The sequence below is a fragment of the Vidua macroura genome, chromosome Z, assembly GCF_024509145.1.
Source record: "Vidua macroura isolate BioBank_ID:100142 chromosome Z, ASM2450914v1, whole genome shotgun sequence".
NCBI lineage: Eukaryota > Metazoa > Chordata > Aves > Passeriformes > Viduidae > Vidua > Vidua macroura.
The window spans coordinates 41,750,982-41,766,523 of NC_071611.1; the positions used below are offsets into that span (position 1 = coordinate 41,750,982).

The 15,542-nt window shown below is 58.0% G+C and overlaps 1 protein-coding gene across 3 annotated transcripts; it reads right to left on the reverse strand.

Moving 5' to 3' along the window:
* Positions 1-4,333: 4,333 nt before the first annotated feature.
* On the reverse strand, positions 4,334-14,298 carry PHF24 (PHD finger protein 24). 3 transcript variants are annotated; one of them, XM_054004303.1, is made up of 9 exons: positions 13,965-14,298; positions 11,102-11,197; positions 9,103-9,475; positions 7,812-7,997; positions 7,280-7,358; positions 6,973-7,175; positions 6,481-6,647; positions 6,162-6,263; positions 4,334-6,059 (listed from the first exon to the last, which is right to left on the reverse strand). In XM_054004303.1, the coding sequence occupies exons 3-9, from the start codon at positions 9,469-9,471 to the stop codon at positions 5,960-5,962; spliced, it is 1,206 nt and encodes a 401-aa protein (XP_053860278.1). In that variant the 5' UTR covers positions 9,472-9,475; positions 11,102-11,197; positions 13,965-14,298; the 3' UTR covers positions 4,334-5,959. The 3 variants fall into 3 exon arrangements, with proteins under 3 accessions (XP_053860278.1, XP_053860281.1, XP_053860277.1); XM_054004306.1 differs by lacking the exon at positions 11,102-11,197 and having other exon boundaries at positions 4,334-6,056; XM_054004302.1 differs by lacking the exon at positions 11,102-11,197.
* Positions 14,299-15,542: the final 1,244 nt, after the last annotated feature.

Genomic DNA, 15,542 nt, shown 5'->3' on the forward strand with positions numbered 1-15,542 from the left:
GGTGGCAGGGGGCTGGGTACATTCTGGGTAGGTGCTGGGGAGGGGATGTAATTTCCCCACTGTCCTGGTTTAGGACAAATTAGGGGAAAACACCTCCAAAGGAGCCCCTTATAGGAAACCAAACCCTCCGCAACCTCCCCCCCACCACCGGGTTCGGGAGGAATTCCTTCAGAGGGGAAGTGGAAAAAACTTGTTTATTAAGGCACAACAAAAAAACACTCCCCAGCACAAGAGAAATAGCCCAAGATGACCACAGATGTTTTCACCAGTCCAAGGGGTTGAGCTGTATCTCTCTTCGCCGCAGAGGGTACGGAGCTTCTTTCGCAGACCCCAGGGGAGCTCCTGCCCGGAGTAGGTCCGATGTCTTCGGGGGGGGGGGGGGGGAAGGGAACAACGGAAACCGGGGAAAAGGAAAAAAAAATGGCAAAAAAGCAAGCCAGCGAAAAGCAGAGAAAAAAAGAGAGGAAAGCAGAGCCAGCAAAGCATGCAGTCAGCAGCAAGCAAAAGCAGCAAGCCAGCTAAGCAGCAAGCCAGCAGCCAGCCGGGGGGGGGGGGGGGGGGGGGGAAGGAAGACAAAACAAACTGAGGACAGGGAACAGAAACCACGATTGGGATAATGAGCATGAAAATGTCCTGTCCCCACGACACCCACTCAGGTCCCAGACGGTTCCCTCCAGACTGTCCTGTGGACCTGAGCAGCATGTGATGGGTCCCAGCAGGTGCTCGTGGGCATTGCTGTCCTTGCCCGTGCCACCACAGCTACTGCTAGGTTTCATTTCCTTGAACAACCTTCCCAGCCAGGTGGCAGTGCCGGGTATGGACAGACCCAGCGGCTATTTGGGGGGTGCAGTGGCTCTATGCAGAGGAGGTGGTGTCCCGCCAGGGGACAAAGAGAGGAGGGGGCTCAGACTGCCCGTGCAACTCATGGGGAAGGGATGTTAAACCCGAGGGAGCCCTGAGTTAATCCCTCTTCCCCAAGGCCCAGGGTGTCCAGCCTCCAGGAGGCTGCGGAGAATGGAGACCATCCCTGCAGGAGCCTGAAGCTGCCCGGGCTCAGTCCCAGCTCCCCGGGCAGCGGGTGTGGTCCTCCATTCACCAACCACGGGCACATAACCAGGAAGGAGGAAGGTGCTATGAGGCGGAGGTAGGAGCCAGAGCTGGGTTTGGCGCACAGGGATAAGGGGGTCACAAAACAGCCTACACAATTATTTCGGGATATTGAAACAATTCCCTACGTCCCCACTCCCTCCCTGCTCCCTACATGCTTTCTGCGCGTTCTCAAATGGCACCGCCGGCTCCCGGCGTGGAGCAGGCGCGACACCCCGTGGTCACCACTCTGTTGCGGGGATCATGCACACTTCTTACGGCCCCTTGTACTTCTCTGCAGCCCACTCACCCCTAGTCCTTCCTCAGCTGTCCTCAGAGGGCCCTGGTGTCCCTAGGGACTCTGGTTTGGGGTGGGAGGATCACTTCTAGGTAATCCAATCTCCTCATCGCAATTCTGTTCTCCCAAATCCTCTCAGCATCCCCACCTCGTTTTCTTGCTTGCATCTGCAGTGATGTTGTTAAATGGGGACATCATTTATCCCTGTTCTGCATGGTCACTCCTGCTCTGGCCTGGGAGGGGAAGGATATTTGGGGCCACCACGGTGTCACTGCCTCCACGGGCTGTGGCTTTGCTGTTGCTGTCACATGCTGCCTAGAGAATCCTCTTTTCTTGCCATTGGTCTCTGACTGGTCCAATAATGGGATGGGGCTCTGACATCTTGCCCAGTGATAGTCAGTGCCAGGGTTCATTGTGACACTGTCCAGTGAGTACCTCTGGTCATCTTTCTTCCCTCTATGTCAGCACAGCTCTCTTGAAGATTATCTGGCTTTGGTGTGGGGCTCATCATGGTCACTTCCCCTCCAGGACACACCAGACCTGAGGGTACCTGGCCAAGTCCAGGGGAGCCCCAGGGACGTGCAGAGGTGTCCAGGCTTGGAGGAGGGTGCTATCCTGCACCCTTGGGTGCAAAACCAAGTACTCATTTTCCCCACTAACAGTTTTTTTGAGGCGGTGGCAGCCCTCTCCAATAGCCCTGCAGCCTGGCAGAGAGGGCAACCTCAATACAGAGTGAGGCACTACTACTCCCCATCTGCTGGGGCTGCCATGGGGCAGTGCCTCATCACCTGTGGGCTGCTCCTGAGCTAGGCAGGATCTGTCAGTCCCCTCCCAGACAGCAGGACCACTGGGGTAAAGGGTGGACAATACCTTGACCATTGCCTGCTGTGAAACACAGGAGCCAGAGCTGCCTCCCAGGACCCTGGGACTCTGTTCCTGGCTCCAGGCAGGGTGATGCTGGACTGGAGCCTTGGAGCTGGGAACCCCCAGTGGGGAGCATAGCATCCACTGCATGGCACTTGGTGGTGGGTGACAGATGTGGGACCACAGGTATGTGAGCTGCACACTGTAACTTCAGCAGAGCTTGGGAGGGTTGGGCTGGACAGCTGGTTCTTGCCCCAGCCTTAAATCCCACATGAACATCCTGATCCTTTGGTTTAGGGCCTGGTTTCACCATGGGGATGTTTGCACTGCTGTTAAGGGAAAGGTTTGTTACAGCACTCAGTTTGCACCAGCATTCAGAGACATCTGGAGAGAGGTTTGAACCAGTGTGAGGTGAGCAGATTGCACAAGTGTCCAGAGAGAGCTTTGTGCCAGTTTTTGGGTGTTTGGGAGGTTTGGTACCAAACATAGAAGGTATCCTCCAGTGTTTGGAGACAGGCTTGCCCCAGCATTAAGGAGGGTGGTCTGTAGGCAACAGAGGCTTTCTTGGGACAGTGTCTCAGAGGTCAGCAGTCTTGAAGGACCAGGTGACATCAAAGAGGAACCACAGCGACACCTTGTCCGTTCCCCCACCACATCCTCCCACTTCTGCCCAGACCTTGATGCTGCCTCTGTGGAGACATGGCTGGGGTACACTCTGCTGCATGGTGGTCACTCACTGGGGATCTGTAGCTGTGACAGAGCTGTGAAGCTGGTGCTGCAGTGGTAACAGCACAGCCCTGCAGGACACAGGTCACCACGGCCACCTCTGGCCCTTGTTATCCAGCTTTCTGGGGACACCAGCCAGCTGTGTGTCCTGGCAGGGGTGCCAACCTGCTGCAGGGAGCAACAGGGTGGGCTGGGGCTGGGAGAGCTGTTGTGTGTTTTTCCCCAGGTGAAGAGCTTTGGGGCGCTGGCAGTGGTTGCCCCACTTCCAGGGTTCTCAAGCCTGTGCTGTGCTTGGTTGTTCTTCATCTCCAGCAGACGGAGCAATAACACAGTGATTTAACGCCCTCTCGCCATGTGAGGGCTTCCCTGGGCTTCCCTGCAGTGACAGAGCCCGCATCACCAATCCATGACATCCCACAACCAGGCACAAAACCACCGTCAACTCCCCCTTCCTGCAGATGTCCATCCTCTTCCCCAAGGTGATGTCCATCCTCTTCCTCTGAGGTGACACAGATAATTTTAAGGCTTATCTGGCTCTCAGAGCCTGAAATGCTTGCTGGTTTTTCTCTGTAGGTGAGCTGGACACCCCTGCTGTGGTTTGTATGCAATGATATCCCACTGTGACCATAGGAGTGAGCTCAAATATCCAAGTCAAGCTTTTAGCAGCAAGCTCTGTGGTCCCACAGACTGAACTGATGCTGCCAAGGCAGCATACCCCTCCTAATTCCCTTCCAGATCCTCTTCTCAAATCCCATTCCCCTCCCAGCTGCAGCATGGGCACTGGGCAAGGAAAGTCCCCTGCAGGCTGGTGAGTTCCCTTTACTGGGAGCCTGGTTCCCACAGGCCATGCGCTGCCAGCAATAGCTGCAGCTTTTCCTGGGAGCTCTGTGGATGTGATTAGCTGGAGCATTCCAGCCATGGGGACCACTCTCCTGGGGAACCTTAGTGTCTGCGGGGTTATTTTGCGGCAGACAGCCTGTTCCCAGCATCCAGCTGTCTCCAGTGCTCAGAGCTCTGTTCTCATCATGCAGTACCTCTAAAGGTGAAGAGCACACTCATCCCAGTGGAGGGCTGTCCCTTTCACTGCAGTGTTTGGGGTGGTTCCACAATCAGCCAGGCACTCTCCTTACTGTCTGCTTTCCTGGGGAGACATGCAGCACCCCGAGTTTACTGGGTCCTGGCTCCACATACTGGCTGCCCCCTGTCACTTCTGTGGGACACTCTGGGGACAGGAAACCAAGCTTGCCTGATGGGACAGTGACCTGAGCCTGGGGTGGGATTTTAAAAAATAGGAAGTTGTGGGTGCCCAGAAATGCCCGCAGAGAAGCCAGAAGCCCTGTAAGCACACCAGACAAAGGCTAGCTGGACACAGCTGTTTAATGAATGTATCTCAGTACGGATAGGGAGTTGCAACCCACGCACCCACGGCCGCCTCCTCTCCATGGCTCTGGCCACATCTCCGACCTGGCATCCGAAATATCCCCATTGACGCTCTGGCCACATCTCGGACCTGGCATCCAAAATATCCCCATTGGCCTGGCATGCCAGGGTGGTAGAGGAAGATGTCGTGGCACTGGTGCGCCTCCTGGTCTTGCGGTGGGGGAGATCCTGGAGAGGGGAACTGTGCCCTGGCTGGGGGAAGGGGGCTGACTGGGATCATGCCCACAGGGCATTGGGGATGGAGGTGAGGGAGTGACCAGGTTGCTGCAAGTGCACCCCTGGCCTGTGTACATCCCGGGGCCTCCTGGCTAAGCCACGGCACACCAGGCAGGGAGAGGCTGAGGGCACTGTGGGAAAGGGATTAGAGGGGCAGGAGCAGTTGCTGGGACTGCCATGGGTCCTGGGCATCCCAACCCCTGGCATGTCTGGGGCAAGGTTTCCGGGCTTTCCTGCTCCTTCATCTGTGGGCTGAGTGCATCTATCTACCTTAGGGCTGCCAACAGGCTCAGTGAATGCCTCATCCCTGCAGCTGACACCTGGGGGGCGGTTCTGGCCTCTGCCTCTCCTCCCTACCACTAGCACTAATGCTCCCAGCGAGACAAGGCTGTCCACTTGATGTGGTGGATAAAGAGTGAGACTGAACAGGGTTGGTGTGGGACTGGAATGGCAAGCAAATGAAGAGCATCCCTTGGAACCAGGGATACAGAAGGGGATGAGGGATGCAGGGGAGTGCTGCCAGCAAAATCAGAGGCATAGGGGGGGTCCCCCTACATCTGGCCTTTCCCTCCTTCTGATACTTTCTGTTACCAGTGCTCCTTCCTACACCGTCACTGTTGGCATTAAATAGTTGGTTACCAGCAGGGAAGGGTTGAGCCATGTCAGGAAATGGTCTCTTCCAGCCATGAGTTGTGCATGCAGGAATGGACCTACTGGGCTCCAACCCATATTGGAGTAGGGCAGGGATGTGAAAGATCCCAAAGAGAGTCAGCCACATCCCCTGAGGATCTACCATGCTGATGAGCTGAGACACTGCTTGCCGCACACCTGTGGGTGCTGCCTGTGGCACGCAGAGGATCAGCTGTGCTGCCCCATGATGCTGTGGGAGGCTGGGGACACACGGGTGCTGTGGGCTCTGCTGTCACCCCACAAGTACCCAAGGCAGCCCCTGCTGTGTCTGCAGGTCCCTGGGTGCTGTGGGGATGGGGATCATGGGGACAGCATGTTCCCTGCCCCTTGTACCCCATGTTGACCCCGGGCATGGGACTCTTGCCCACCATGGTCCCTGCAGGTCGTGGGAAACAGTGGGGACACGCCCTACCCCGCCCTGCTTCCCCCACCAATCAGAGACCCAAGAGCCGTTCCCGCTCCCTCAGCCAATCAGAGCCCAGTACCCATCCTCTTCACAGCCAATCCAAGGGGGAAGCAGGGCATAGGGCAGCATGGCCGCTTCCCTGCCAGCCAATCGGCGCCTGGCTGTGCCTGCAGGGGAGAGCGGGGCAGTCACCATGGTGGGCGTGGCACCGCGCCCTCGAGGCGCGGCCAGGTCTAGGCGAGGGGCTGCAGGTGCAGGGCTGCACTGTTGGGGCGCGCGGCCAGGATGTAGGCGACGTTCTCCCGCAAGAATCCGGGCCAGTCGATGCTCCTGCTGGCAGATGTGGGCTCATTGGACATCCTGGCAACAGTGCTCCCCCAGGGTCTCCCCCGAAAATGGGCGTGTCCACCATCCTCCTAGCCATCCCTGCCTCACCTGGTCTCCTCCTGCTTTGTGGCTGGCAGGATCTTCTCCGGGCTCTTGCCGTTCCTGCTGCTGGCAGGGCTGCCCTCTGATATGGGCCCCACGTGGCTGATGCTGTGGCAGGAAGGAAGATGCTCTTCATCCTGGCTCCTCCCACCCCAAATGGCAGTGGTGGGGGAAGAGAGTGCACAGGGCTGAGGGGCCATGGAGGGGGAGGTGGCAGGAAACAGGGACAACCATTTGTGTGCTGATCCCCTTTCGTATGCGTTGGGACTGTGCTGGGAGTTCTGGCTGGGATATCACCCCTAAACCAGTGTGGGCATTCTCTCACCTGACATTGCAGGACTGCATCTCCTTTTGGTGCTTGCGGAACCAGGTGTGCCGGGCCTGGCGGCACTCACCCTCCCCGATGAAGCCATCGTGATCCTGGTCCAGGGCCAGGAAGGCTGTCCGTGCCCGCTCCCGCTCCTTGGCTGTCAGCAGCCGCAGAAGGGCATTCTAGAGGGTCAGAGAAGTGAAGGTGGAGCACTCATCCTGTGGAGACCTGCCTCTTTATATTCCCAGAGCTGTAGGGGCCTCCACCCTGAGTTCCATGGCCTGAAGTGCTGGCCATGGGAGTCAGCCCCAGGTGCCACAGCCAGCAGCGTCAGCTGTAGGAGCCAGCTTTAGGTGCCATGACCATGGGCACTGCTCATGGGTGCTGTGGCTGTGGGTGCTGTGACCCAGGTGCCACTGCCACAGCTGCTGGCCATGGTAGCCAGCCCTGGGTGCTGTGACCATGTGTGACAGCCATGGGAGCAATCCCTGGATGCCATAACCATACCTGCGACCGTATTTTCTGCAGCAGCTGGATGGACTCATGGGAGAGGAAGTCCTGCCACTCAATGTGCCCCTTCTTGTCGGGGTCCAGGGCATTGAACTGCAGGGTTGCCTGCTCCTCCTGTGCCTTGGGCATGGTCTGCTCAAACTGCTGCTTGTGCACTTGGTGTTTGTAGTGCAGGAAGTCATCCTGGGTCAAACAGCTCTCTGCAGGGGACAGATTGCCTGTGCTGTTCCCAGGAAGGAGGGGGACCCACCTCCCCAGCTGCTTCCTACAGCCATCTGGGACCTGCCGCATGGAGGGTACACACCTGGAATGATCTTGCAGTTCCTCAGGGTCTCCATCAGGCTGTACATCTCTTCCTCTGTCAGCAACAGATTGAGGTTGTCCTGGGTTGGGGGGCAGAGAAGAGCCGTGAGGCAAAGACATGGGGTGAGGGAGCACACCTCTGTATGGCAGCACCAGGATCCCTTGAAGGCGAGTGGGTGAGGACACCCAGTGCTGTGTCACCCAAGGGTGCTGCAATGGGATGGCTCCATACCCCCAGGCTTTGGCCATTCCAGCTCTGCTACAGCCTCTTATGTGCCCACAGTGTCACATCCTGCACCAAAGTCCTGGGGAGCTGGCTGCAGGGGTGGGGAGGTGGCAAAGGGCCACTGTCCCCTGTGTCTGGTGACCCCATCATGTCAAGGTGGATGGTGGGAACTGGAGAGCAGCACATCCTCCATTGCCACAGGGCAGGCTGTGAGGAGAGACCCTGCTCATGTCCATGTAGGGCACAGTTCCCTGGGGAGCACCCACCACCCAGCAGCAGCCTGATGTCCCCCAGTCCAGGCACTCACGCAGTAGTAGCAGCTCCAGCCCGTTTCAGTGTGCGCCGTCTCTGTCACCTCCATGGCGCTGTCCTTCTGCAGGTATCCCATGCGGCGCAAGCAGCCATCGTGGTACACCCGGTGGCAGATGCGGCAGGGGAAGAGGCTCTCGGCTGTCCACACCTCGCAGATCTCACACATCTCATCATTCAGGATCTAGGGAGGGAGGGAAGGATGGGCAGATGCTCAGCAGAGCAGTGTAAGCAGGGGCTTGGCTTCTCGATTTGGGTGGTACTTTGCAGGTGTGGGTGGATGCTGAGGAGCAGAGAGGACGGGAAGATGGGAATGTGTGGGGCTGGCACAGGGAAGAGGTCGTTGTAATGGACATGGTGGGTCAAGTTAGAGGAGGTTGGGTGTGTTTGTGGGGATGAATGGTGGGTGGATGGGTCTGGCTATAGGGTTGGTGGGGCTGTAGAGTCATAGGTTCTCTGCAGTGTGTTACATGTGGGTTGCTGGACTGTAGGGTTGTACATTGGCTGGTCTTTGGGTTGTGTCGATGGATAAGCTGTAAGGTTTTCCGCACATTTCCATTTCCACTTCCAAAGAGATACTAACCTGGGTATATTATCTAGGTACCCTGGTTAATTTAGGCTCAGGGTGTGGTTGGACAATGGATAGGCCCCCCAGGGCAGTAGTCACAGCACCAAGCCTGGACAATGCTCTCAGGCACATGGTGTGATTCTTGGGGTGTCCTCTGGAGTTGGACTTCAATGATCCTTGTGGGTCCCTCCAGCTCGGGATATTCCATGTCTGTATGGTGCTATATAAGGCTGTAGGTGGGCTGGGGTGTAGGCTCATTGGGTGGGTGGCTGTATGGGGAGGGTTGTGGGTGTGGAGGGGTGGGTTGTAGGATTGAGGGCATGGGTGGATAAGCTGTTGGGTTGTAGATGGGCAGGGATTTAGGGCTGCAGGTATAGAGGGATGGCTTGAGTTGCAAGCTGGTTGACTGTAGGTGGATGAACATGTAGATCAAATTGTCCTCTCTTCTCCAGACTTAGAACTGCCTGTGCCCAGCAGTGACTTCTGCTTTTCAAGACACCCCAGGGTGCCTCCAGGGCACATCTGAACAGCTGCATCCCCCTCCCAGTGTGGCACCTCCACCTGCCCAGCCTGGCCACTGGCACCCTACCCCACTGAGCCACCTCCGTAGGGTTTTGCGAGACTGTCACTGCCTGGCAGACACTTAGGTGCTTGTACAGCCCTGTGCACCTCCAGCCCTGTCCCCATCCCTCCCACTGTCTCTGTGGTTCCATCAGCTCACCTGCTCCCTCTGCTCCAGGCTGATGTCCAGGGGCTCATCATCGTGGAGCTCCCTCTTGGGCCGGATGAAGGCTGGTGGCGTGAACCTCTTGGCCCGGTCGAACTCCTCTGGCTCCACGCCCCGGCCATCCCGCAGCCGCTCCCAGGCTGCCTTGCTGGCACTGCTCTCCTCCGGCTGGGAAGGTCCTGCCAAGGCTTCCTCCTCTCCCTCTTCCACCTCCTGCTCCAGCGTCCCCTGGCGTGCAGTCCCCGCCTCCGCCCGACGCCGTGTCGATGGCTGCTCCCGCAGCCCATCCTTGAAGGCTGACACGGCCAAGCTGACTTTCTGCACCCTCTCCACCGTCTGCCTCCTGGACATCAGCACCCCCATGGCTCTGCAGTGGGAAGGAATGTGCTATGTCCCTGACCCTCAAAAAGGTATCCTGGTGGTTTTCCCCCAGCTGCATGAGGAGCGGCTCAGGGCAGGGAGAAGCGGGGTCTTTGTGACAAACTGACATTGGGATCATGGTGGTGGCTGTGGGGAGATGGATTCCTGGCCATGAAGGGTCTGAGTGGGTGGGGGAGTAGGACAAAAGGCAGAGAGATGGACTGGGGGTGCCTCCCCACCCTTGCTGTATAGACCCCAGCTTAACAAGAAACACATCCAGGCCTTTTCCATGCCAGATCAATAAAACCCAGAGGGAATAGGACTAGCTGTAACCCTTCTCCTTGTGTGCATCTCTTTCTGCCATGAAGACAGTCTCTGTGGCCAGTCAAGGGTGAAAGATGTCCTCCTTGGAGCTCTGCCCAGGACTAGGTCATTGCAGGTCTGGTGCTGACCCTTCACCTTCCATAAAATTCCTCTTCATTCAGCTGCCTCTTCTTGCACTCACATGTTTGTGTGTGTGCTGCTGCTGTGATCATTGGGCATCCAAGGAGCCATGTGGGGAGGCTGGGCCAGTCGTAGGAGGACTGTGAGGGTGCAAGAGGGAAGGGGAGCAATGTATGGGACAGGGGCACACGGGTCCCAAGAAGAATGTTTGGCTTCAGTGCCAGGGGAAGATCACCATAGGATAAAGTGGGGAGACCAACAGCAGCAGCATTAACAAGTTGGACTCTGTCTCACTGGGTGTGAGGTGAAGCTGCGGAGAAGTGGAATTTCTCCTATGGCATCGTGGGGCACAGCACCACGCCACACGGGTCCAAGGGCTTCCCTTGTGCCATGCTGGGGTTGCACTATGGAAGATGCTGCCCTGGGCAGTGGTGGAATCACCATCTCTGGAAGTGTTTAAAAACCGCGTAGATGTGGCACTTAGGGATGTGGTTTAGTGGTGGCCTTGGCAGTGCTGGGTTAATGGTTGGAGTTGATGATCTTAGAGGTCTTTTCCAGCCTTAATTATTCTCTAATTCTATGCTGCAGCAAAGAGGCACTTCCAGCTGGTGACCAGGGACTGGGAGGCGAAGCAGGGAGATTGGAGCAGCAATCTCCAGCCCCGCCAGCCTCAGCAGGGAAGTCCCCAGGTAGCGGGATAATTAGCAGCACGCGTGCACACCACCGGGATCTCACTGCCTGCGGCAGGACTCGACACCGCGGGCACTGCTGTGGCAGGGAGCCTGGTCACGGTAATTACAGGTACCCCACAGCAGCAGGGCCGAGCGGAGCGGAGCAGAGCATGCTGGCAGGCGGCAAACACCATTGCGTGCACACACATGTGATTTCCCAGCCTCTCCCCACCACCCCGGGACCATCTGCCTGCAGATTCCCACACGCTGAGCCGGGTGTGCAACACGTGTGGGCCCCATCCTGCGCATGGGGGTCCCAGCAGCGGGCGCGTGTGTGGGCTGGGGTATTTGCACCTGTTGGCCACAGTGCCTGGCTCAGAGCTGATGCCTGGCATTCTTCAGCTCCTGGGGCTTTACAAAGGTGGGAGTGGGGCAGAGCTGGAGGCATGTGTCCAAGCCACAGCAACAGCATCTCTGTGGCTGTGCCAGTGGGAAGGAAAACACCTGGGTGTTTCTACCTCCTCGCCGTACCACCACCCTCTGCCTGGCTGGCTCAGGATCACGTCTGCCGTGGTCAGGATCAGCTCTGCTGCTGGGCAGCATTGCAGCTCTGCCTGCGAGCGAGAGAGTCGGAGAAGTCACAGGGAAATCCCCCCAAGAGCTGCCTTTGTAGGTCCCTGCACCACCAAGTGTTGACCAGATCGAGGCCTACTCCTGCCCAGAGTTTGTGTAGAAGTGGGGAGGAGAGGGTCCAGAGGGCCTAGGCTCACAGAGAAGAGTGAAAAGAGGTGTGTGGCCCACAGCACGCCACTCTCCCTGGTACCCACACTGGTGCTCCTCATCTCAGCATGCCGGCAGCTTCCCCCACAATGCTGCTGAGCCCTGGGTGCCCCAACCCCAGCCATCCTGCAGAGCAGTGAAGTAGCCCGGGCAATAGGAGGGTGGCTGGTGTGTGGGCTTGCTGTATTCCTCCCAAATCTTGTTCTCCTGTCACCCGCCTCAACTGCACTGCTGCTGCAAGATCCCAGCCCAGAAACCTGAGCAGCCCCTGCATCCCCACATGTCCTTTGGGGAAGGTGTCCCCAGTGCTATTTGTGTCCAACCCCCGAGGCAAACAGAACCACCACCTGTCTCATCATGACCTAAGAGGTGCGGGGGCCTCGACCTTGCTGCCAGGCTGCACCGTGGGGCTATTTTTAGGTCACCCCTACAGAGGAGCTAAATCTGGGCACAGGCAGGAGCTGCCTGCAAACACCCGGCTCCACTGAGCCCTGCCAGCACCGGGGGCTGTCACAGTGGGTGGTGGGAATCTTCCTAACCCCTTCCCTTTCCTTGCCCCCAGCCCCCTGCACCACTGCCCTGATCCTTGGGCAACACCCATTCCCCTCACTCTTCTCTTTTGGATTTGCTCCTTACTGCTTCATTCCTGCAGCAAAACACTGAGCTAGAAAGCACTTCTTCCTCTCAGTACCCATGGACACATCTTTCCCAGCTTCATGCTCCTCTCTACATGGGGGAAACTGAGGCATGGAAGCAAGACTGGTGCAGCTGGAGTGAGAATTAAGCCTGTGTTAGGTGCCAATGGGGAAAGAGCTGGTGGCTAGTACAGAGGCACCCCAGGAGAAGGAAACAGGGCAGAGCATCCAGATGCAAACAGAGCCAGTGGTCCTTGCACGGCTGCAAAATCTCTCTCCCGTGGCAGAGCACACGTGGCTTGTGCTGGGGTTCCAGGGTGCCAGGTTAGTGGTGGGTGGCGGTGGTGGGTGACAGAGAGGTGGGTGTAGCGTGGTGCAGCTGGGGTGGTGTAGTGGTTGGGAGCACAGGACGGATGTGTCGGGGAGCAGCACGGGGGGGGGTGTGTTTGTTAGGAGTGGATGTGTTATGGAGTGGATGAGGTGTGAGGGGTGGATGTGTTTCGGGGTGATATGCTAGAGCGTGGCTGGCAGTGCAGGGCAGGTGTTATGGCCCATGGAGTGTGTTACAGAGGCTGTGGGCATCGGGTGGGTGGTGGCTTTGGGTGCAGGGATGTTGCAGCAGCTGTGGGAGTGGGGTGGTGTCTGTGGCAGCTGGAGGTGTGGGATGAGTGCTTCTTGGGGGCTGTGGGTGCAGGGTGAGCTGTTGTGGCGTGCAGTGGTGGCCTGGAGAGATGGGGGTGTGGGGCCGCAGGGTCTGTAGGACTGAGTGTTGCCTGCCCCACAGTGTGTCCTCGGTGAAAGGCCCTCCCAGCAAATGGTCAGTGGGTGCTTGGGCTGGTGCACACTTGAGCAGGGTCCACGGCTCCCACTCTTGGGGGGATGCATCAGGGGTGTGTGTGGAGCAGAACCCCCTCATGTGCCAGACCAGGCTCCCTGACTGGGGGGGAAGGATGTGCCTGGTCCCCACAGACTGCCAGGGGGCCAGACCTCCTCCCTACCCTCACCAGGCTGCTGGGTCTTTTGCCCTGCAGTGCTGTGCCTTACTTCGAGCAGCATTAGGGAACCTGGGGGCAGAGGAGGGATGGGGTACCAACAGGGAGGACAACCCTGGGACCTCAGAGCCCATGGCAGCCTGGTCCCAGGTCTCCATCTGAAGGGCATGAAGCAGGGCTGGGAGGAGCTGCCATGGCTCTACTATGCCTCTTGCACAGCTCTGCACACCCTGACAGTTGGTGCCTGCCTGGAGGGGGACCAGGCTGCGAAGGCAGCAGGCTCTGCATAGGGGACATCGCATTCCACCTCCATGAGCTGGCTGCAGATAGGCATGGGGGTCTGGTAGCATCCTCTTGTCCCCTCTCCTGGACAGACAGCACATGCCAGAACTGTGGCAGTGCTGGGACTGCTGCTGCGAGATGATCTGTTTGCCATGGGGCAGAGAGGTCTGTGGCTGATGGTCCCTCCCACCCTCTGCAGGGCTGTAGGAGTCCAGTGGGGATATCAGGCAGGGGGTGCTTGTGTCCCAGTCCTGGGGACACCAATCCAGTGGCTGTTCTCCCTGCTGGATCAGGTTGCCCATCCTGCCGCGCTATGACAGATTTTATAGGTGTGTCTCACTCTTTCATCTCCCAGAGGGGGATGAAAATGCCGTGACAGCAGAGTCCCTTCCTCTGCAGCACACACAGCTCCTTCTCAGCTCTGCACTTTTCCTTCTCTTCTCCCTCCCCAGCGCCTCTCCCCAGTACCCACATGAGGACCCTGATGCCTGGGCAGGACCCTCTCACCTCATCCTCATCCCCACTCCCAGGCATCTCATCCCAGAAGCTCTAGTCCCCGGCACCAGGATCCCGGGGGTAGTGGGAGAACCCCCTGAAGGGCGACACAATGTGTGGACAGCCCGTGCTATGCACCCAACAAAGCGCCTACAATGCTACAATGTCAAACCCCCCCCCCCCCCCCCCGCACTTACCAGGATCAGGGTCGGTCTGGGAACGCGAGCTCTACACAGCAGTCCACACAATGTCCATCGCCACTGCTTCTGGCCACGAGCTCCTCTCCACCCGCGGGTGCTCACCGCATGCCGTGCCCCGCGTGCAAATCCCTGTCAGGGGATGGAGTGGCAAGGGTGGTACCCGGGAAGCCAGAGCCCTGCACTTGCTGCCGGAGGATGCAGGAGGCAGTGAGATGCTGGGAGTGGATGCCTGTGTCTAGCGCGCGTGCACACACACACACAGACACACACACACACACAGAGGAAGCAGGGAGCTTGTGACTGGGGCTGAGCAGATGCAGCCTGGTTTGCTGTCCCTTTACCAATTGCTGCCCGAGTCGTGTTAAAAAGCTCTCTGAGAATTTTTTTTAACTGGGCTGACGTGTGCTGGAAGATACCAATAAAAGCTTTCCCTCCATCTCCTTTGGCCCCCTGGGTTGAACTGCCTTTCTCAGAAAAAACCTCAAGGATTACAGAGGTGGGACTGCATCCAAGGATGAGCAAAGGTCTCATCTGGCCCCACTGCGGGGTCTTCCCCAGACCAGTGCCTCACTCACAGGCTACCTGCACCTGCTTTAACCCAATGCCTGCTGGTCAGTGTGTGCAGGCAGGCTGTCCATCCCATGCTGTGGTGCAGCAGGGGCATGGTGGCTGCTGGCTATATGCAGCCCTATGTGCTCAGTTAAATGCAAATCCCGGGGTTTTTGTTCTTCTAGTCCCCAGGACTTGATATATCACCTGGGTGGACACCACAGGGCTGCAGCAGGGCTGGGGGCTCACAGGGGGTTTGAAGGAGGTGATGGGACAGGAGAGAGGATGCTGGTGGGGAGAAAAAGGCACAGCTCTAATGCAGCACTGCTGAGGCAGAGTATCTGGTCTATGTGCATCCCCAGCTCCCCATATCAGCTTAGTGGAGATGGTCACTCAACCCCCTTACACCTTACTGGAAGGGGGTGCCACTGGTGAGGGGCTGCACTTTCCCTTTCAGGAACAGACAGGTCTACATGGTGATGATTTAGGGTGAAACAGTCTCTGAGCCCTCCTAGGAGCAGTTTCCATCCAGGTTTGGGATACATGCTATGGTGAGAGCAGAGGGGCCTGGGCAGTGGGGATGCTGCAGAGCTGCCCTCTCTTTGGCCAGGCTGGACACAGCAGGTGCTGTTCTGACTAGGACAAAGGGAAGATCTGCTCAGCCCCACTGCACTGTTCCTGTTCCCAGGATACTGCCTGGGGGGAACCCCTCATCCCACCCTGTGATCCTAGCTCTGCCAGCCCTTGTGCCCTCCATTGGGCAGGTCCTATCAGGCTCCAGGTCTGCCAGCCCCACAGAACAGTGGATGTGTGGACAGCAGTGAGCAGCAGTGGAGAGGTAAGAATTTCGCCTTTCCCATATAGAGAGCATGGGGAGCATGGAGTGGGAGACCCGGGATTAAGATCCATTTGATGGATGAAGCTTCCTGGCTTCTGGAATATGGGCAGGACCATCCTTGAAGTCTTCTACACCCTGAAAAAACGTGTGCTGATGTAGCATCCAACACCCCTGGAGTGCTCTGCATC